The 23,250-nt window shown below is 36.1% G+C and overlaps 3 protein-coding genes across 5 annotated transcripts in view; all 3 read left to right on the top strand.

The window, feature by feature from the left end:
- LOC126824663 (transcriptional adapter 2-alpha) overlaps positions 1-11,410 on the top strand; it is a 28,957-nt gene extending 17,547 nt beyond the window's left edge. The window contains exons 1-13 of one of the 3 annotated variants that reach the window (XM_050553962.2): positions 83-128; positions 635-817; positions 1,180-1,271; positions 1,567-1,664; positions 2,134-2,184; positions 3,628-3,831; positions 4,901-4,964; positions 5,564-5,607; positions 6,072-6,182; positions 8,719-8,879; positions 9,452-9,539; positions 10,369-10,442; positions 11,213-11,410. In XM_050553962.2, coding sequence (XP_050409919.1) covers positions 635-817; positions 1,180-1,271; positions 1,567-1,664; positions 2,134-2,184; positions 3,628-3,831; positions 4,901-4,964; positions 5,564-5,607; positions 6,072-6,182; positions 8,719-8,879; positions 9,452-9,539; positions 10,369-10,442; positions 11,213-11,404 — 1,362 coding nt within the window. In that variant the 5' untranslated portion in view covers positions 83-128 and the 3' untranslated portion in view covers positions 11,405-11,410. The other 2 variants (XM_050553964.2, XM_050553961.2) reach the window with 2 other exon arrangements.
- Positions 11,411-16,589: 5,179 nt separating this feature from the next.
- On the top strand, positions 16,590-18,070 carry LOC126824667 (chitin deacetylase 1). The gene has a single exon (XM_050553975.2). It carries the CDS (start codon positions 16,774-16,776, stop codon positions 17,884-17,886), a length of 1,113 nt encoding a protein of 370 aa, XP_050409932.1. The 5' UTR covers positions 16,590-16,773; the 3' UTR covers positions 17,887-18,070.
- Positions 18,071-20,595: 2,525 nt separating this feature from the next.
- On the top strand, positions 20,596-22,740 carry LOC126824658 (protein Red). Its single transcript, XM_050553957.1, has one exon. It carries the CDS (start codon positions 20,692-20,694, stop codon positions 22,606-22,608), a length of 1,917 nt encoding a protein of 638 aa, XP_050409914.1. The 5' UTR covers positions 20,596-20,691; the 3' UTR covers positions 22,609-22,740.
- The last annotated feature ends 510 nt before the right edge of the window (positions 22,741-23,250 follow it).

Genomic DNA, 23,250 nt, shown 5'->3' with positions numbered 1-23,250 from the left:
TTCTTTTATTTTTATCGGTTGCATTTTTTTTTTCAACAGGAAATGAACTCTTCATTCTGAAGTAATAAAAGGCATAATAATATTATTATCTTGATAAATGAAAGTAGTGTCTTTTTGACTCGCTAAAGGTTCAACAAACGTGTTATATCTCTGTTATTTTCAAGGTTTTGAAATATTCGAACCGATTTTTAAAAATTCAAACAAATGGCTTTTAACTCGGCAAATGTTCTCACCACTCATATCAGGTGGAAAGATGATCAAAATTGAGACCATGTCGGTTGATGTCCATTGCCTCTGCCGTAAAATAAATGGGTTGAAAATCAGACATCAGTCTCATAATAATTAATATATTATGGCAATTTAATTACAAATTTTGCGCTAACTGAACGGGGCAGAAATTGTATGTCTATACCAGTTTCTTGTCATGTCCAGGCAATGTCTTGTAGCTAATTACATCCATCTAGCAACGTACATGTCCTACTGCCCCTTTTCTGATATAAATGATTTTCTGGTACAATAGTTTCATTGGGTAAAATCTAAACAGATTTAGAATTGGGTACAAATATGATATGGATGGCTCATTTTAGTTCATGGTGTAGGCCTACCAGATTTTTAATTCCTGTGAATTTTGCAGATGGAAGATATTGAAGAGGAAATGACTGGTGATGTCCTGTGTAGTGGATGTTCATCTGTTTTAATAGAACCTTATATTAGATGTATTCAATGTTCAGAAAATAATGTACAGATATGTCTTCACTGTTTTGCCAATGGTGTGGAATTTGACAACCATGAAAGCAATCATTCATATATTATGATTGTAAGTTTGAAAGACTTGTACCAGTACTAAAAGGTCACAATGGCATGGAAATGAAAATTGCTCTAAAATTACCAAAAACTGTATACAAATGTATTACATCTTATGATGGTCGTCAAACTAATCACAAACTGTATAATTGTGGAAAAATATGATAACCATCTACCTTTGTAAAATTCTGTAAATCAAGAGAAGATTCTGTAAATGGAAAAACAAGACTACTTTTGTTATTGTAGCAGTGGTACTTGACGATCAAGGCTAATGATGCTGTATCTTGTCAAAACTTCAAACATTAATAAATTTGCTCAGAATAAAGTAATTTGACAGAAATTTTTAATATAGACCCTATTCATTTTTTCTTGCAGAGAAATGATTTTTCTATATTTGAAAAAAGATGGACTGCTATGGAAGAAATCAACCTACTTAAAGCTATTGAAGAATATGGATATGGAAATTGGTAATAGAAAATAATGATCTATCACACTTTACATGTGCTAGTGTGTCAATCATGATCCCTTAAGTTGACGGGGACTGATATATATATATAGTAAATTTTCTAGTGGTATCTGAGCAAAACTGCCTTGCATATAACACGGTGTATATATAAAGTGTCACTATCATGTAGTTAATTCAAGACTGTGCAATACAAATGAAGATTTGACTTTAGATAGTTCTTATCTTTAAATGCAAAGATCTGCTTAAATCTGTTTTAGAAATCTGCTTAATTGATCTTTTGTTTTTATTTTTTCAAGGAAAGAAATAGCTGATCAGGTTAAAAGTAAATCTGGAAGTGAATGTGAAAGACATTATAATAAACATTATATAGATAACCCTACTCAATCATTACCAGGTATAAATAATGTCACTATTGAATTAATTTAATTAACCAAGTAATGTGATCAAGGGGGTTGGGTGGCCAAATGGTTTAACACATATGCTTAAGATCGTAATGTCTGTCATTGAGTCAAGTGGTGTGGTGTGGTGTAAAAATTAATGATGTGGTGTTAAACTTACTAAAGCCTAGTTCACAAAGCAGACCAGTCGGAAGAAACCGGGTGACAATTCTGTATGTGCAGGACCAGATGTCTCTACGACCAGTCTATGATCTTCTACGATACCGAACACCCACAAGGGATGTGTAAGTCTCATGTACGAGTTTACTAAAATTTTACCCGTAGTAGCACGTACGCCAGGTTGTGAGCTAGGCTTAAGCTGAAGCCCGCTGTCAAAAAAACAAAACATTGTTTCCTCTAACATTGCTTCAGGACAGTTTGATGAAGTAATATATAAAATGATAATTAATATTGTTTATTTTATAGAGTTCACAGAACCAGAGATATCATTTCATCCAGCACCAATAGTTTTTAAATGTAAGTTAAGATATATATCTTAGAATTGGTTTTAAGAAGTAAGAACAAATAACTGTGCATAGGTTTAGTATCTACTAGTAGGTGATATCATTCGGTGGGCCGAATGGTATAAACAGTTGTTCAATCCCACTATGATAATTGATATATCACAAGGACAAAAACTGCGTTCTAAAACTTACTGCTAAAAGAACTCCTGACATGAAAATTAAAACCAAGTTATTCTAATAAGTCTATACAAGTAAGGAAGACTGAGAGAAGCGGATCAATATGTCATCTATAATAAATACAGTACAATTAACTTTTCATTTAGCTAGATAGGCTATAAACGAGTTACTAAATATAGATGATAAATTAGAATTCAGATGTCAACTACCTTTTGATGTGAAGATTTTACATGCAACATGTACAGTATGTTATAACTCATACTTTAGGCAACGTTTCAAGTGTATTCACTCAGTGTTGAGAGAATACTCATCAATTAGTAGCTTTTTTCCCATAAGTATGTATTGTAGTTTATTGCACTCATAAATGCACCTAAAATAATATTGTAGAGTATGGTTAAATTCTCCTGGTTTTTGTGATAATTTTTGTAATGGTGGTAACCAATTTTTAAAAATTAATCCTTTGTATGCATTGTGAACCCTACTTATTATCTACTTCATTCTGTTTTTGTTTGTACGGTCGAAATTTATATTATTTTTTACATTGGGCAATAATGACGTTACACGGTATCTGACATTGTGTAACTGACTTGACGTCTATTGAACATCCCTAGTAACTTCCACTCTGGAGATCCTGAGTTCGACTTGTAGCAGTAGGAGGAACACTTTGACTCATTTGCAGGAGCCATGGTGGCTAAGTAGGTAATACGCCGGCTTGCTAGCCTGGAGGTCGCGTGTTCGATCCCTGCATTGGCTGGCTAGGAAAATTCATCAGGATTTTCCGACGTGGTTTCCCCTTGTCAGTGGTGCAGGAAGAAGGGCCTGACAAGGACAGGTGTCTAGTCAATCGGATGGTACGGAAAACTGAGGTCTTGTGTATGCATTGCCTCATAGCACACTGTATGGCCTATGCCCGTCTTCATTAGCCCAGTCGGAGTAGGACGTTAAACTCCATTTCATTTCATTTCATTTGACACATTTACAAGTGATTTAACCCAGTAGGACTTGAACTGCCCTATACCACTGCTCTCTAGGAGCTGTTATAACTATTTAAGAATCATATACTAGTTTTGTGATTCAGGCTGTTTAAGGGGGAAATAGTTTCTAGGGAACAATGGTTTCATGCTGTTTTGAAAATGAGCTGCAAAAACCAAAGTAAAACAGATAGATTTTCTCAGATTTAGCTTTTCTCAGATTTGTTCCGGGAACTGAGGTATTCCATACTTACATATACCAAATGCTAAATATTAAATTCTTCTTTTCTAAAAAATTGTATTTACAGTATGTGATGATCCACCACGTCCATCAGAAGGTTCAACAATAATTAATGACATGGGTGGTTATTTCGCTGCTCGAGGTGATTTTACTATAGAATATGATAATTATTGTGAATTAGATATATCACAGATAGATGATGTAGATGATAATGATGATGATGATGATGATGAAGATAGTTTATGGGAAGAAGATAAAAAATTGATGTCAGGTGAGATTTTAATGATTTTGATCCATTGATAATCCTCCATCATATATATTTACATGGTTTTTTTTCGAACCCAGTTTATACCTGCAGGGCACCTGTCTTGATATGTGTTTCTAGTTGAATATGGGACTAGAAACAAGAGGAAATCCACATCAATTGGAATTTGGAGCCACGATGTCGAGCATTGGGGCACTGGCATCTCAACAAAAATGTCACAGGTTTGAATACCACGTGACAAGGAGTAGGATCGCATGTCCAACCTCACGGGTTCTCTGGTCTCCTCCCACTGCTAAAGACCCCTACGTGCAAGAGAATTATTAACCTGAGGAGTTATTATTTCTTTTTATTCAGATACCCCACACCTCTCTCTTTTAGTGGAGGTGGGGGGGGGGGAGGTGGTTGAATGGTCTGTCATTGAGTCAAGTTTCAATTCCCCGCTTGTATGTGACAAGGAGTAGGGTCGCTTGTCCAACCTTGTGGGTTTTCTCTGGGTCCTCCGGTTTCCTCTCACTGCTAAAGATCCCTACGTGCAAGAGAATTATTGAAATAAGATTGAACCTTGTGATAGTCTCAGAATGACCTATTTTGTGTCAAGTGTACGTCAAACCCCATTTCTCTCTCTCTCTTGACCAGAAGAACATTATAGATTTTTCAAGCCACGGTCTCGCTTGTCTTGGGTGCTGACTTCACTTGTGTACACAGGTGTCTTGGGTGCTGACGACGGGCCTAACAAGGAAAGTGTGCTTAATTGTGATGTGATGGAAAACCTAAGTCCCATCAAGCAAACATTGGCAATTGGAATTCGATGAAGAGTAAACAGTAAAGCAGCTGTCCAGTTAAAATGAAATGAAAGCTACTTGAGGAGATGTTAAATCCCATGCCATTCTATGACTGAAATTCCGACCACCCATTTTCCACCCTTAAAATGCCATATTTTTGTCTCAAAACAGCCAGCCTAATAAAGTATTGAAGCGACATTAAACGCATTCCATTAGTGTTACAGATTGCATGGAAGTTAAATAGTACTTTAATATTGACCTATCATTGACATAAGTTTTCTTTTTATTTGTAGATCTGAAATTTGCCGCAGTTCAGATTTATCATACGTGTTTAAAAGAAAGAGATCGCAGAAAAAAGTAAATATGAAATCATTAATACAACTCATTATTTTAGTTATTCCCAATATTCCACTTAATTACCATGGGTTATAGCAGTGATACAAGTTGATAACTAACATGTTATAATAATATAATAATAATTATTATAATAATTTTTTATAATAATTGAATTGAAATGAGGTTTATTTTAATGTCCTACTTTTCTGCATCAAAAGACATATGTCATGGGTTGTGCTATGAGGGAAGTTTCACCTGGGCAGCAGCTACTCTTCATCTAATTCCAACTATCAAGGACCCGTTAACGTGGGTGCCAACAAGTACATGGGGGTGCCTCAGCTCTTTCGTCCCTTACGAAGGAGTAGACAAACTTTACCTGTCAGTCCCGAAGGTGAAAACCATGTCTGAATTAACTCTTTTCGTTGTCAGACTCAGGCCTTTCCCTGTACCACTGACAAGTGACATAGGGAAACCGGCTGAATAATTCAGTGGAAATTTCTGGGCCAATTCCAGGATGCACTGGTTAGCCAGTGCTTTACTCTCTGAGCCACTGTAGCTCCTTAAAATAATTGAAAAATAGTGATGATGTGATTTGTAATGTCATTTTCTTTTTGTTATAGAATAATAAGGGATTATGGTTTGATCAATATGTCCAAAATCTTTGGTGAGTTTTTTGCTTTTTGCTCTGTCTCTAGTGAACATCAAACAAATTAGCTTCACTAACTTCATGTCTGATAATACTTGTAATAATGATTCAAATATACTTGAAAGTTTAAACATACAGAGATGCAACCGTAGCATACCTAAGTGGAGGAGCCATTTTGTGTGGGTGGCACATTGAACTACTTCATTGAAAATAATACACATTGTTATTTTTCCATGTGTATGGTTGATGTGTTGTTATTTTCACAGAGGAATGAGCCAAACACAAACAACCACACCCTGTCCCCGGTTGCCATATAATTTTTTTCTTTCAAATAGGTACATTTGGAATCTTTTGCTATGATTACATAATTACACAGTTTTCGAAAGCCTTACTCTATCATTATGAAAGCAACTGGTATGTCGAGACAGGAAAGAAATTAAATTGTGTAATAATAAGATATTAACATATTTGTATATTTCTAGTAACCAATAAGAGATATGAAAGAACAATAAGAAGTTTGGTTGATGGTTTAAGATGTTTTTCTACTTTATTTACACCAATAGAATATGATCAATATCTAGAGACTTTACATTGTAAGTATCAAATACTGTGAAGAATTATTTCGTGGGCTATTGATAATGAATTAAAGGAGCATTATGTTCACTGTAATAGTTAAAAAATAGACGGGGGGTTGGATGGCCGAATGGTTAGCACGCGCACTGTATCATACGGTCTGTCATTGAGTCAACTGGCGGGGTTTCGATTCCCCGGTTGTACGTGACAAGGAGTAGGGTCGCCTGTCCAACCTCGTGGGTTTTCTCCGGGTCCTCCGGTTTCCTCCCACTGCTAAAGACCCCTACGCGCAAGCGACTTATTGAAATAAAATTGAACCATGTGTTAGTCCCGAAATGACCTAGTTTGTGTTGAGTGGACTTTAAACCCCATTTCTCTCTCTCTCTCTCTTAAAAAATAGACAATGAAAAGAAAATATGTTGAAAATTTCAGTCAAGATATTAAAGTCTAATTTGCCACATTACGAGACGTGATCATTCACCAACTTCTGTTGAATCGTCGAACCCACTTATGTTGTGTAATATGAATGTAAGGCCATATGGATAATGAATGAGAATGCAGCCATTTTTAAGTGACACAGCAGTATCTGAGAGCCAAAATATATTGCCAAAGGTTTCAACAAACATTTGCCATGCAAGATACACCCACATTTAGGAAGAGATGGACGGAGAATAGGGAAAATAAAAATGTGAGCGTAAAAAAAATATATATTGCTTAAACCACAATCAAGATTGTATATTGAATACAAGGCTAGTTCTATTTGACTAGGTTCCTCCTATTATAGCTATTTGATTTTGTGTCTGTGAACAGGGCCGTAAATGTGGGGGGGGGTGTACAGGAAGAAAAATAGTCGGTCGCTAAATCAGTGCAGTCGGTCGCAAAATAAGAGCAGTCGGTATCAAAATAACTTATAAGTGCTCACTACATACGTCACGTTACACACGCAAAAATTTAGTATAAAATAACCTTGTCAACTTATCATGTTTGAAAAAATGTTGTGTTTCACTCTTATTCTGTTGTGAGTATGTTGGTCTAAGAACCAAATTTCTCCCAGGGAGAAAAATAGTCAGTCTCAAAATAGGTGAAGTCACTGCAGTCGGTCTCAAAAATATGCATCGGGGACTTTATGAATTAATGAGGTAAACAAATAATGCCACAATAGATCCCAAATACTATGTATTTGCGTGAATCTGTGAGCCTAAATTGCATACGTTACACAAAACTATAGTATAAAATAACCATGTCTCCTTGTCATGTTTGAAAAAATGTTTGTCACTCTTATTCTGTTGTGAGTATGTTGTTCTATGAAATGTTTTTTTTCCCATGGCAAAAAAATAGTCGGTCTCATAAAAAGTACTGATCACCGCAGTCGGTCTCATACTAAATGAATTAATGAGGTAAACAAACAATCACAAAACAGGCGAACTTGACAGATAGGCCACAAGATTCTGTCCCATTTCTTATCCTCTCATTAACGAGAATTTGGTTCCATTTGCTATAACATTGACTAAAATTTTCAAGCCCAGTCCTGAAAAATTATAAGCTCGGTTACATATCTTAAATTTTTTCGAGCCTGCGGCGCTCGATTCTGTTATAACATCATTCTTCTATTCCTCTGTTGTCTTATACTGTCTCAGCACTATCATATTCACGGTTATACTTGTGTGTGGGTCGTGGAGCGTCAGACTATACAAATGATATGTCAACTCTTGCAAAACAGGCTGAATTGACAGGGGCAGATCTCGAGATTCTGTCCCATTGACTCACATTTCTGGTCCTCTCGTCCACAAGACTTTCTCCCAGCAATGATCTTTAATGCTAGGATATTGACTCAATTTTTCAAAATTTTCTCAGGCTGCTCAGTGTTATAGGCACAATCATCATATATGACATAAACTTTATGTCAACTTAAATAAAACTGCTTTCCGGCGAGACAACGATCGGCGAACAACTATATAATTATACAATACTATCTATGTTCTACTAGGACGCTTAATGTTATAGCCATTATTTTGTTGACATTCATTGTGGGGTGGGATTGTGGATGGCGTACTAGATTTGGAACCACCCCACCCCCTATTCCCAGCTTCTAGATCCTCTACTGGACGTGACCCCTAGAAAACTGGCACGTGTGGTGGGCTGCTCCTGACTGTGTCACTCGTACTGGGGGTATGTGCATCAGTCGGTCGCATTTTGGCTAAACACCCCCCAAACAAAATCGTTATGTACGCCCCTGTCTGTGAATATATGGTTCTGTTGTTACAGGGGGGGGTTGGATGGCCGAATGGTTAGCACGTGCGCGCTGTATCATAAGGCCTGTCATTGAGTCAACTGGCGTGGTTTCGAATCCCCGGTTGTACGTGACAAGGAGTAGGGTCGCCTGTCCAACCTCGTGGGTTTTCTCCGGGTCCTCTGGTTTCCTCCCACTGCTAAAGAAACCTACGCGCAAGCGAATTATTGAAATAAAATTAAACCATATGTTAGTCCTGAAATGACCTAGTTTGTGTCGAGTGGACGTTAAACCTCATTTCTCTCTCTCTCTCTCTGTTGTTACAGATGAAAGAGAATTAAAACAAGAAATAATGAGATTAAAAGAATATAGACAAAATGGTATCACCAAGCTTAGAAATATCAGATTGTTCAAAGTGTTGAATAAAAGAAGGGAGGTAACCAGGTCTAAACGTCATCTTTTATCCGATCTACTCACATACGTTCAGGTATGAAACAAAAACTTTAAGATGTATTATGTAAGATTTATATAAAGAGCTGACCATTCTTGCTATAACAGTCCAAAAATAGATAATGAAAAACAATATATTGAAAATTTCAATCAAATTACTTTAATCTCAATGAAGTTATGAATGTTTTGACAAGAAATAGTTCTCTTGATTGTCATGTACCATTGCCACCATAATAAAGTTTTGATTTTCAAATCTTGAATCGGCAGTATGTGTAATTATCATCCATATTACCGTTTAACAAAGATATGGCAGGCATTGTCTAATCCACTCAAAATATAAGCCCTGTGATTGTATAGAGAATTAATTATAGGCTTGTCATGTAAATACATTTCTAAATAATAGTTTATATATAATTTGAAGCCAGAAATAAAACCTGCAATAGGCAGAATTAAAGATTGCATACTGCATCTTTAACTATAAAGAATTCTATTGATGTATGTTTATGTAAATCTTTTAAACATTTATGTATTTGTAATGATCAACTATTTCTATATTTGTAATGATCAACTATTTCTATATTTGTAATGATCAACTATTTGTATTTATAGGATGAAGATAATTGTAAATCTTGGTTACAAAGACAAGCTTTTATAGAAACTATGTCGAAAGGTGGCAATGTACCATTACCTACAGCACGTAAGTTTTTAACGGAATTGTGATCACTTAACCTGAGGAGTTATTGTTTCCATTTTTCAGATACCCTACACCTCTCTCTTTTAATGGAATAGTGTTTGGGGGGGGGGGGGAAATGGTCTGTCATAGAGTCAAGTGGTGTGGTATTGATTCCTCGCTCGTAAGTTTTTAAGGGAATTGTGATCACTTAACCTGAGGAGTTATTACTTCCTTTTTTCAGATACCCTACACCTTTCTCTTTTAATGGAAAGGGGGGTGGGGTGGCAAATGGTCTGTCATAGAGTCAAGTGGCATGACAAGGGAGTATTCTCGCTTGTCCAGTCTCATGGTTTTTCTCCGGGTCCTCCTGTTTCAACCACTGCTAAAGAACCCAACACACAAGCGAATTAATGAAATAAAATTGAACCATATGTTAGTCCTGAAATGTCCTAGTTTCCCTCTTTCTCGTTTAGTGGAGTCTTGGTGACTCAGTGAGGATAGTGCTCTCGCTAACCTTGAGGTCCCTGGTTCAATCACAGTATTGGCCTAGAAAGTTCCCTGTGATTTTCCAGCATGGTTTGTCAATGGTGCAGGACCTGGCAATGAACAGCATCTAGTTGTTCAGATGGGACGGAAAACGTGGGTGTGCACGTAAAAGAACTCTTGACAGTAGAAAATCAATACCTGTTCAGGCAAAATTTCCCTCATAAAACAGTGCCTGGTGTATAAAAAAGTAGGATGTTAAACCCTTCTATTCATTCATTCTTTATTTAATTATTGTGACGAAAATTCAGAATTGATATATTTTACTGTATTGATTATTGAGAGACTGGATGTATAAATATTATTTCAGCAAGAAAGGCTCCAGCACCACTGGATATTACTGGCTACCCTGGTTATGATAAACTTTCTCAGAATGATAAGGAGGTAAGACTGGGTCATCATATTCTTACTTTTTCTCTTTAAGATACGATTTAAAATAAAAGATTTCTTATCCATATGCAAACTGCATGGGGAAGATATTGTCAGAACCCCTAGTTCATTGTAACAGTCTATAAAGATCAGAGATTTTGAGATCTCATTTTAAACTTTCTGAGATTGGTCTGTCACAGAGTTAAACCCCTTGTTTCTGAAACCTGAAACTTTTCTGGGGTGCTGTGATTGTTTGGCTATTCAAAATTCACGGTCCTACTAATCACTGACAAGAACCAACAGGAGCCTTTTTATTTCAATAGCCCCAAGGTACTGCAAGAAGTGACTGAGGAAAGATATGTTATAGATATAAATATTCTACGCATCTTACACAAAAGTAAAATGTTTTCATAGAAAATTAAAAATATTATTCATGATTGAAAATTGGACAAATTAAAGATACATTATGTAAGATATAGATAAAGAGCTAGCCATTCTTGCTATAATAGTTCAAAAATAGATCATCTAAAATGGCCTTTGAAGGTTTGACAAGATGTGTGCAATAATTTCAACCACCGTACTGGTTGTTCGAAGCTAAGTGTCCCTCCTCCATTTTTAGCTTAAATCAAAATATGGCTGAACTTGTTCTTATCTTTTTAATATCGGAGAAATCCGATGCCATTGAGAGTTGATTATGGCCTGGATAAATTAAGTCAAGAGTCAATATTTTTTACTTTTCACACATTACAAAATAAATACAAAAATGCTTAATTTTCTTCTTTTAGATCTGTACCACTATTCGACTTGTTCCAGAAGCTTTTATGGAGTTTAAGAAAGTGTTAATTAAAGAGTGTCAGAAACTTGGTTGTTTAAAATTAGCTCAAGCTCGATCTTTAATTAAAATAGATGTGAATAAAACCAGGAAATTATATGATCATTTAATCAGTGATGGCACAATTAATAAAGATCCTTTATGAAAACAAGCAATTCTTACTTTTATTTTCACCATAAATAGAATTATTATCTATAAGTGATATCAGTGAAGTTTTCATACTAACAGCACCACATGGGGTCTGTTTTTCTACTGGAAAAAATATGAGCCAAAATTAGAATGTAAGACATGTTGGTCTCAAGGATTTTAATCTTAACACCAAGTTGTTAGCTCATATTTAACCTCTGTATTGTCTGAACGAACAAACCAATTAAATAATGTAGCTTTAACAGTCCATCAACCTACAAGTCTGGGAGTTCAAGATTATGTACAAGTATTTTGGCCGTTTCAGTATCAAGTCCAGTACTATTTCATTTATTTGTCATTTCTATTTATAGATCTAGGATTTCAGTGCATTTCAAAGGATTGGTTACTAGTGGTACTATATTTTTATATCAATAAACAAAGAAACTGCTAGCCAGTATTAATCCACCGGTACACCAGTAATATATGTCAGTAGTAGGTAAAAGGAACATATCGCGTTAATATATAGGTCAGTAGTAGGTAACAGGAACATTCACATTAATATATAGGTCAGTAGTAGGTAAAAGGAACATATCGCGTTAATATATAGGTCAGTATAAGTTAACAGGAACATATCACATATAACATACTTTTCCCTTATTCACGAAAACTTAAACTTAAGTTACAACCGAAATTTTAAGAAATACTGCAACTTTATTGGATATATGCAAATTGATTTTACTGGTCAGCCAATCGAATTGCAGTATTTCTTAAAATTTCGATTGTATCTTAGTTTAAGTTTTCGTGAATAAGGGCCCAGGTCAGTAGTAGATTACAGGAACATATTGCAGTAAATACTCCATAAGTGCCCATTAAAATACATCAGATCAAAGGTGACTATTTGTAGCCCACCACAAATAATAAACAGGAGTAATCAAATAAATTATCAGTCATTAACTAATATACACCAGATGCAGAGATACCAGGAATGATGCTCAACTATTAATATCTATACACACCAAAGGTTTATGCAATAAATCCCCAATCAACAACTGATACACATGAGATATACTTGCGCACTGAAGGATACCCCTGTTAAAACAACTTATCGGATAGTATTCTCCTTTAATAGTAGGTGCAGGTGGACGGTGGTAGTCAATAAAGAATATACACCAAGGATGAGGCACACCAACAAAAAAGTCATCAGTTCAGAACTAATTACTGTAATCGATATACCACAATATATATCCAATATACACCAGCGGTGTTATAATATATCACAGTCACAATTATATACCTAATAAAAACCAGCAGTATATAATATATCACAGTATATACCTATTATACATCAAATTACCAACCGGAAATATACACCGCAATAAATGACAAACGTACGGTGGCCCATATACGACTTTTAAATATTTTTTAGTTTTGGGTTTTGTTTTTTAGTTTTAGGTTTTGTTTTTTTAGTTCTTTTAGCACGTGAGTTCCCACCTAGGTGAAAACCTTTTCACCTCGGTGGAAACGTTTTCACCTAGGTGATAACTTATCACCTCGGTGATAACGTTTTCACCTAGGTGATAACGTTTCCACAGGCGGGTACTCACGTGCTACTAATAGGTTTCGTTGTCATGTGTACAAACAGGGCGGGTCCAAGGAAGAACGCAAATTAACTACACAAAAATGACCACGGGTTTGACTACATTCGGAAAAACAAGAAAAGTATGTCATTCAGCAAAAGTGACGGATCCTGCCCGAAAACAAAAGATATTTGGAATAAAAAAATACATAAAACAATTTGATTGATTAATGTTTTATGCGCTCAATATTATTTCGCTTATATGGCGATGTTGCCAGGAGTATTGGGGGTGGGATGGGGTAACCGGGATCGATGCCCAGAGGAAGCTCCCTACCTCACCTCACGTTGGTTCCTGGCGACCATCCCACCTAAAGCCGGTCGAGAAAATTCCGGTCGACAAATTTTGGTGCTTTCCCTAGTGTTGGATCTTGCGCCCTCCTAAATTAAAGGAAGGATATATCTTGGGTTGTAGCGGGGGCCCCAACTGAAGCATACTTTATTTTAGCTTATATGTTCACTTTAAATATGCTTCATACGAAAGACGATAATATCTACTTCAAATTGTTTTTGTTCCGATGTATAAGCCTACCCTTACATGTTCTGTTGCGACGTCACCCTTTTGACGATCATGACCTCATGTGGAAATATCGGAACAAATACAATTTTAAGTAGATATCGTCTTTCGTATGAAGCATACTTTATATTTAAAGTGAACACATTAGCTAAAATAAAGTATGCTTCAGTTGAAAGACGCCACATAAGCTTCAATCAATCGATTAACATGACTTTATATTTAAATATATTTATCCTGATGGTACTTAACGTAACTGTATAGCGAACAAATACTGTTTGGTGGTTTTATTGGTCGCTAGGAACCAACGAAAACTCAAAAAACAAACCTAAAACTAAAAAAACAAACTAAAAAATAAAACCCAAAACTAACAAATATTTAAAAGTCGTATATGGGCCACCGTACAAACGTATATTAAATCAAGCGAATGGATCCGTTGTGGTAGTGTTGTGTATTTCGCCCGTCCGTCCCACTGGGGAATGCCCACTAGTCCGCCGATATCTATTATTGACATTTTTACGATTGATGATCACAAGTAAATGCACACCCGTAACGAACTGTAACAATAATATTAACGCACCCACACTGACAATGAAATGTAAAGCACCAACCTCGACCGACAATGAAATGTAATACATCAATCTGGACAATGGATGTACGCAACGCATCCACACTGACAATGGTATGTAACCATTTTACAAGAATTGATTGAATTCAATATAAGAGTAGACCGGTACGTAGCGCCGCTATCCGGGCAAAGTTTCCCCATAGCACACAGTATAGCGCATGTCCGTCTTCATTAGCCCACTCGGAGCAGAACAGTAGGACGTTAATCCCCATTTCATTTCATTCAATTTTCCTACTTTTCCACGCGAATCCGACTAAGGAAGATAGACATACTTTGTGCAGAGGGCTATGGGGTGGTACTTTTTACCGCCGACTACCGCCGACTACCGCCGACCAATACTTTTACCGCCGACCGTCGTGAAATTACCGCCGACCAAATACTATATAAAATTAATTAAATTATTAGTGACAAATAAATAGATTTGGTTAAATACACAGAGTTTGATAAAAATATAGATTTTATTATATATAAATATGGTCGACAACCCTAACCCTAACCCTTGCACTAATAGAAGATAGGCCTAAAATGTTATTTATTTATAACCAGTGGCTGAAACAATCTTGATATATTTGCCCTTCAATATCTAAATTGTAGTTTTGTCCTTCCATATTCTTTAAAATATATATGAATGTTTTTCGACAGTTGTACGTGATTACGCCTCAAATAAAAAATAACATTCTTGTTGTATTCTTTTATATAAAAAAAAACCAACCCTAAAATAGTCGGCGGTAACAAGGAATCATTACGGTCGAAAGTCATTACAATGCGGTCGGCGGTAAAAAGTATTTGGTCGGCGGTAATTACACGACGGTCGGCGGTAAAAAGCATTTGGTTGGCGGTAGTCGGTGGTAGTCGGCGGTGGTCGGCGGTAAAAAGTACCACCGGAGGGCTATGACGGAAAGTTTCTAGGAACAGTGGCATTTCTCCATCGAAGTCCAACTATGAAGGGTTCTTTTATGTGCCCCCCAATGTGGGCTTGTGTTTTTGTCTAATCTACACCACTAGACACTGTTCTTTGCCAGGTTCTTCGTCCTACACTACCGAAAGGGAGAAACCACGCTGCAAAATCCCGGGAAAATTACTTGACCAACAACCAGGATTAGTGTAATTGTATATTGAAAGGAAGATAGCCGACATGACGACATTTTCTATGCGACATTAAGACATTTTTAAGGTGGTGTTGGTTAAAAAGGTATTGTCGGGTTAAAATGCTGTTTTTTATACCCATATTTATAGTATTGTTTAAAGCGGCGGACTAGTGCACCCGCGGACTAGTGAACCCATCTCGTCCAATCACACCTACTTGTACTCGCTGAGTTAATTTCCTGATCCGAGTATACCTTCAGATCACATTTGAATACTCGCTGAGGGAATGCTGTGACAATTCGGCTTTCTATACTCACTGTGTGTATTTTCTCAATATTTGACGGACTTCCATTATTGAAATCTTGTCATCAGCAACTCAGACGGTTTCTGACTTCGACAAATAAAATGCAAAAATAGTATATTATATTGGCTTTTGGTCGTGTATTTTAAATATATATACAAAAACAAATTCTTTGAACTACTCCCAGAGAAAGATAAATAAAATGACTTTGAAAAAAGAAATAAAAACATGTTTATGGCAAACGTTTTCAGTTCTGTTGAAGGTCTTTAGGCCATATTGATATAATATAATGAAATATAGTAAATTGATAAATAGTCGGAAACAGTCTCCAAATTTACGTAGGATTCTGACGAAATCCAGATTCGATTCGGATATTTCAAAACCTTCAGCATCCAAGTGTGTGGACTCACGATGCCATATGCTCATATTTAATTAAGGGCAATTTAATCCAGAACACTACAGATACAAAATTTCACGAGAAGTCAAATATGAATTGTAAATCCAATTATGTGATATATCTAATAATATGCAATGGGTGTTCTGAAAAATATATTGGGAAAACTGATGACAAACTAGATATTAGAATGAACAGGACAGTAACTAGCTGAGAGCAACGAAGGGGGTACATGTAGGAAGTGTTCTCGGGGGTGCTGTAAAATTGACGGACAATGTATATCTATTGTTTTTATAGTCGCACCCTGCAAAAAGTTTCACACCCCGCCCCCCTCTTTAGTTACGGAAGTGAGGATGAATCTCCATCGTTCTTAAATTAAAAACCCGGAAAACAGAACACTCCAAGTCAGTGTCCAGAGAGAGGGGAGAGAGAGAAAGAGAGGGAGAGAGAGAGAAAGAGAGAGAGAGGGGGTACCACCATTAAAAATAAAACAGATAAGATTTAATTATTAAATTGACACTTCCATTTTGTGTTATTAAGATTACCTGGCTGCTGTTTAATGTCACGGTTGTAAATGTAGGATGTACGATAGACGACATAGACATACAGATTATGTAGGATATAGACATACAGATTATGTGGGATATGTAAAAATGAAACTTTACAAGTGACTCGAGAAGATTGTCATTGTCTTATTTCAATGTAATAAACGAGTTATTAATGCTATGCTTCAGTGAGTTTTTAGGTGTAACTCGTTACACTTAACATCAACCAACAATTAAGATTATTAATACACCATACCTGAGTACAGACAGACGTGTGGTTTCTTACAATGATAAACTTTTGCTATCTTTCGTTTATTGTGACTTTAATGGTACCGAGTATTCAATGTTTACTTGTTGATGAGGGGAACAATGAACCGTGTATACAAGGAGAAAACTGTCTCCTGCCAAAATGTTTCTGTCTGGGACAAAAGATGCCACCAAAAAATCTTACAGTAGAAGAAATTCCACAGATAGTTGTTTTGGCTTTCAATGATGCCGTGAACGTTCAGAATTATGCTTATTATTTGAAATTGTTCGACAAAACCAGAAAGAATTCCAATGGCTGTCCGATCAAGATGACTCTTTTTGTTCAGGATCTGTATACCAACTACACTATGGTGAAAGATTTATACAAAAGGGGAATGGAAATGGCATCCCACAGCATCACACACAAGCTTCCCATTTCATACTGGAAGGAGGCAAGTAAAAAGGAAATTTCGTACGAAATAAACGAACAGAAATCCAGATTGGTACAAAAGGCGGGAATTCCGGACAGAGAAATTAGAGGATGGAGAAGTCCGTATCTCCAACCAACGGGTGACTTGCAGTTTTCTGTTTTAAATCAAAATGGATTCCATTACGACGCCAGTCTAGGAATCCAAAGACGAAATTTGAAGGAAGAACTCTCTTGGCCAGGAACCTTACATTATAAATGGCCGTTCAAGTGTGAAATAAATCCATGTCCGGCCAAAAATTACAGCTTGTGGGAAGTTCCTGTGATATCACTAGTCGACCAGGATTCCCTCTATCCCTGCATGTATGTTGATTCCTGCATTAATAAACCCGAAGTCGAAGAGGAGGCGTTTCAGTTATTATGGAAGAACTTTAATAGTTATTACGCAAGGAATAAAACGCCATTTATATTAAATATTCATGCTCGATGGTTGAACACAGATTTTCAAATGGTTGCTATGGAACGGTTTATCTTATCGTTGTTAGGAATGGATGATGTTTACATTGTAACCATGCATCAGATGTTAGAATGGATACGGAACCCCGTTAATCTGACCGATATTTTGGACTTTAAACCTTGGAAATGTCCTGAAAATGGATCAAAGACTACGGTCTTCAGTTTGACATTTTTGGCATCGGTTCTATTCATTGGAAATCTTTTTCTATAAAAGAATAAATCAACCCCCGCTAATGGATTCCCTTCCCCGGTCAGAACCATGGAACAGACATTTGGAATAAATCATGATTCACAGGCAATATTTTATGAGTTTTAGATAATGATGTGTGTGTCTGCACCAGCTGGCAAACTATATATAATTTATACCCGTGAGGATACTCAAATGATAATTTATTATTTATGTATCTACTTTTAGTTTTATTTATTTATTGTTAATAATAATAAAGACTTCTTAAATAAATGAATTTTATTGTCGTCTTTTAATATAGTTCCCAATGTAAGATTTCTTGATCAGTTAACATTCTCAAGCTTTTTTCGTCATTCAGGTGGGATGAAAACCCGGGGTCCCGTGTACACATTAGCGTGCACGTTAAAGAACCCTTGACCGTTGAAATTCGAATTAAGAGTAGGCCGTAGTGCCGCTATCTTTGCAAAATTTCCCTCATATAGCACACTGTCCGTTTTCTTATGTTCAATCGGTGCAGTACAATAGGACGTTAAACCCTATTTCATTTCTCAAGGTTTTTAGACGGCCACAGGCGGAAACTGTGATGTTTTACACAAACCGTGCGATTCCTGGATCATAAATTAATGTACCCACTAACACACCTACTAAAATATTGTTACCATAATAAGGCGTGTATTTTGATGCGGAAATGTCTACTTTGTGGTTTATTATCTATATTAGTTAAAGAGAGAGTCGACTATGGCGATCGTTTTTCACAATCTTGATATGATTTACGTTCACAGTTCAATTGGGCACTGGAGGGTGACCGTATGGTTAACGCGTGTGCGTTGCATCATAAGGTCTGTCATTGAGTCAAGTGCGTGGTTTCGATTCCCGGCTTGTACGTGACAAGAAGTAGGGTCGCCTGTCCAACCTCGTGGGTTTTCTCCGGGTCCTCCAGTTTACCCCCACTGCTAAAGACTCCTACGCGCAAACAAATTAATGAAACAAAATTGAACATTATGTTAGTCCCGAGATGACCTGGTTTGTGTCGAGTGGACGTTAACCCCATTCTCATTGCTGCGATATAAAAGTTTAAGTAAGATTCAATTCACCGTTTTCAAGTATAAGTTCAACGAATGTCCATGCGAAATGCTTAGTTCCAAATAAGCAAGTACCAAACTTATAACTATGATTTACTTAAAAGTGGTTTTGAATGTGGTATTATTCAAAATTGATTAGGCCTAAACTTATTTGATTGTTGAATGTGGCTCTTTAATTTTAGAATGAAATATAAGGATTTATAATAATCATACCCGAGAACAATACTATTAAAAAAAATCGTTAAAACATTATAAATGTCAATTTAATCGTTGTCAGATTTTCTTGATGAGGGATCTCATATATCCTTGAAGCAATGACGTCGAGCATTATCTGGTCTTGAAATGATACTACCTGTACCTGTCAATGCTGCTTACAAAATAGGATTAGTTTTTTTGTTTTTTTATATACATCTAATTTATTTTACCTGTCTTACTTAATTCTATGATTCAGTGGCGTGACGTTTTAATAATTGTCTTCCTTGAAACGCACCTTTATAACTATCTTTACATCTAGTATAAGCCCATGGCAGATACTAAATTCACCCATTCATGCTAATTAAAGTTGTTTTGAAAAATAAAGAATGTTGTATGACACTATACAAGAAACAGTCATTTCATTATTTTAAACTTGGTCACATTAATTTCTTATTGATTCTAGTGATTCGGTACTATTGATAAACGCTTTGCACGTTTTGATATTTTAGCCATATTTTCCCAATATTTATTTTCCAAGGAGTCTTTAATTTGTTAATGCAGCTACAATCAACTTGAACATTTTCCTCGCATCACTAAAAGGAATTTATGTTTACTAAATGGTGTATCATATATTATTATAAGTAGATAGACGAGATATAATACCCTGTTGATAATATCAAAATACAAATATGTACATTCTCCCCAAGGCTATATAGAAAAAATACAAACGACTTTATGATTATTCATCCTATATAGAAAATGTATCATAATCTTTATAATATTTGTCTTCTCGTATTATTGTCGAACTTGTCTGGTATTTAAAATGCATGATACCACGCGCCGGGACTTTTTCTTTCCCATCCTTGTTTCACTGGCGACAATCAAATCTGCACACACCACTCTATTCACTCGATCTCCCGTTAAAGAAGAAAAATGGCGAAATTAAGCCATTCTTTCTTTTAAAAGCGAACAATCAAGGAGATAACAGACATTTACATTCACCATTTAATTCGATACAAGTTTTGGGTTTTTTTTTTAAATACATAAAAACAGATATTTGTAATGAAAGAGCCCTCATATTTTTTTATTTTGAAACCTTCGTGCGTAGAAAGTATGTCTAGACCTTTATATTTGTTTATCTTGTAATTTTTCATTAAATTCCCAATTAACGAAAATGCATAATTCTCTATTAACGAAAATACATAATTATAATTCTAAATTAACAAAAATGCATTCTCAATTAACAAAATTAAACGTATCCTGTAGGCATGTAACTTGTTTTTTTAAAAACGCGTCTAGCCCACAATAAAACGCACCACACCACCAAATCCAGTTCAACTACGGTACAATGATTCAATGATTCAATGATTTCATTTTCTTTCTGAATATTTTTGTAATGTAACCATTTCTAATGCTGAACCTGGTAACCGAGACTACAGCAAAGGAAAGACAACTCTACTAAAACGACAGGTGTCACTTTTTGCGAGGAGATTTTAGCAAAGAATTTTCTCTATTTATTTTACTTTATATCGATGTTATAAACAAACTCAAGATGCCGGATCGGGACAGTGAAGTTTTTTCCAATCCCCTACCCCCTTCACATCACAGGCATGAAGAGGAAGATGACAGTCACCCACTTACAAACGATGATTTCCGTAAAATGATGATGACTCCAAAAGTCTCCAGACTGGGTGGAAGTTATACATCAACAACACATGAAACGTCTGCTGCAGATCGTTCGACAGATGCAATTGACGACGAAGACGATGCAGCCACGAGAAGAAAGAAAAAGAAAAATTACTATGCAAAACTCAAAAAGGAAGAGGAAGACAGAAAGAAAGAGCTGGCATCAAAATACAGAGACAGGGCTTTGGAAAGACGACATGGTTCTAATAATGATTATGCAGAAACTGAAATTGTCAGCACAACAGCCGATTACCGAGCAGTAGCACCAGATGCAAAAGCAGAAGAAAATTATGCAGAGAGGCGAAAACAAATGATCCAGGAATCTAAATATCTTGGAGGTGATATGGAACATACTCATTTAGTAAAGGGTCTCGATTACGCTTTATTGGAAAAAGTACGAGCTGAAATCAGTTATAAAGAGCTTGAAGAAGAAGAAGTGATGGAAGCAGTCGTGTCCAAGAAAGATGAAGAGCACCCAGAGAAACCAGAACCTGATCCTGAGGAACAAATCCAGTTTAAAACGAAAATGGCTAGAAATGTTTACAGAATAGTGTTTAAAAACAAATTACCTGAGCGTAATGAATTGTTTCTTCCAAGAAGAATGGCTTATGTTGTGGATTTAGAAGACGAATTTGCCGATTCGGACGTGCCAACTACATTTATTCGGAGTAAAGCTGATTGTCCCACATTAGAAGCTTCGACTACCCTTACTACCAACGATATTGTCATCAACAAATTAACCCAGATCTTGTCGTATTTGCGTCAAGGACGAAGAGACAATAAAAAACTCAAAAAGAAAGATAAGGGTAAATTAAAAGATGATGACAAACCACGAGGGAAGACCACTGGAGCTGATGATGGTATATATGATGATATTGGTCAATATCAACCATCTCTTAACAAGATTAAGGATAAGAAAGAAGGCAGAGATCGAGAACATGATAGGGGAGAAAGAGATTACAGAGATAGAGAAGATCGAGATAGAGACAGAAAAAGGGATAGAGATAGGAGAGACAGAGGAGATCGTGTTCGAGATGAGCGAGATAACAGAGATAACCGTGACAGGGAGAATAGAGATAGAAGAGATAGAGACAGGGATCGAGATAGAGGTAGAGATGGTCGAGACAGAGAGCGAGATCGAGAAATGGGACGTGACAGAGACAGGAGCAACAGAGATCGGCCCGATAGAAACAGAGAAAAAGACAGAGACAGAGAACCAAGAGACAGGGAACCAAGAGAAGTTAGAAAACCTTACTTTGAGAAACCTGTTGAAGAAGATGAAGATCAACAAAAACAAACCCAATCAGCACGAGAACTTGTTCAATCTATTAATGAAAAATATAAAAGTTATGGTGGAATGGAGGATGAGAAATCTAAAGGTGGGAAGGAGAGCGATGATAGAATTAAAAAACTGAAAGCTAAAACTGAGATAGACAGTTACGCTGAATGTTATCCAGGGTTAATGGAATCTTACGATGCCTTCGATGATTCGGATGAAGATGCTGATTATACAAAGATGGATCAAGGTAATAAAAAAGGACCTGTTGGTCGCTGGGATTTCGATACACAAGAAGAATACAGTTCCTACATGTCTAATAAAGAAGCTATGCCTAAAGCTGCCTTCCAGTATGGTGTTAAAATGGCTGATGGACGTAGAACTAGACGTACTGGTCCCAAGGATGAGAAAACTAAACTTGACAGGGAACTTCAACAGATTCAGAGAATTATTGATAAAAGAAAAGTTTCTGATGGTGGATCGGGATCTAAAAAGCCTAAATATTAATCATGTACGCTGTATTATAAATTTTCTATGTAATTTGTTCATTGTAAAGTATTCCTTTGTGGGTATTATAAATATCTCATATATTCATGTAAAATGAAGTGTAAATTAAAAAATGTCTTGATAGTAATCGTATTATACTGTGTTTTTATTTCGAAAAAATAGTTAGTCCTTTGTTTCATTTGCATAATGTTAGTATTTGTTATCTGTATTTCATGAACTAAATATTGATGTGTAAATGTAAAACTTTGACATTGGTCTGGGTGTCATGCATGAGGCTTGGTATGCTAACACTCCTGGAGTTTTCTTCTTTCCTGTTCATATATGACTTTTAACGTAGACTACCATCAAGGTTTTTAAACTACACGAATTCTAATTTCTATGCACATAATAGAAATTTCTGCTACAGAAAACCTGTTAAAATTCGTGATTTACATTCATCGTTTTATTATACTGGAAAAATTAAATTCATTGATACTTTACCCACCCTTTTCCAAAATGCAAGATTGACTGCAGAGCTCGTGTTGCTACCATTTTAGAAATGAAATGAATTGGGGTTTAATGTCAGACTGTTCTGCTCAAACTGGGCTAATGAAGATAGGCATACGCCATACGATGTGCTATGAGGGAAGCTTTTCCTGGGCA

Source organism: Patella vulgata, chromosome 6 (genome assembly GCF_932274485.2).
Source record: "Patella vulgata chromosome 6, xgPatVulg1.2, whole genome shotgun sequence".
Lineage (NCBI taxonomy): Eukaryota > Metazoa > Mollusca > Gastropoda > Patellidae > Patella > Patella vulgata.
The sequence above is the reverse complement of the archived record's forward strand: the minus strand, read 5'-3'. Positions and strand labels throughout refer to the sequence as shown.

What these genes read in the sequence shown, in the direction of transcription:
- LOC126824667 (XM_050553975.2), top strand. Translation starts at nt 16,774, where the DNA reads ATGATAAACTTTTGCTATCTTTCGTTTATTGTGACTTTAATGGTACCG.
- LOC126824658 (XM_050553957.1), top strand. Translation starts at nt 20,692, where the DNA reads ATGCCGGATCGGGACAGTGAAGTTTTTTCCAATCCCCTACCCCCTTCA.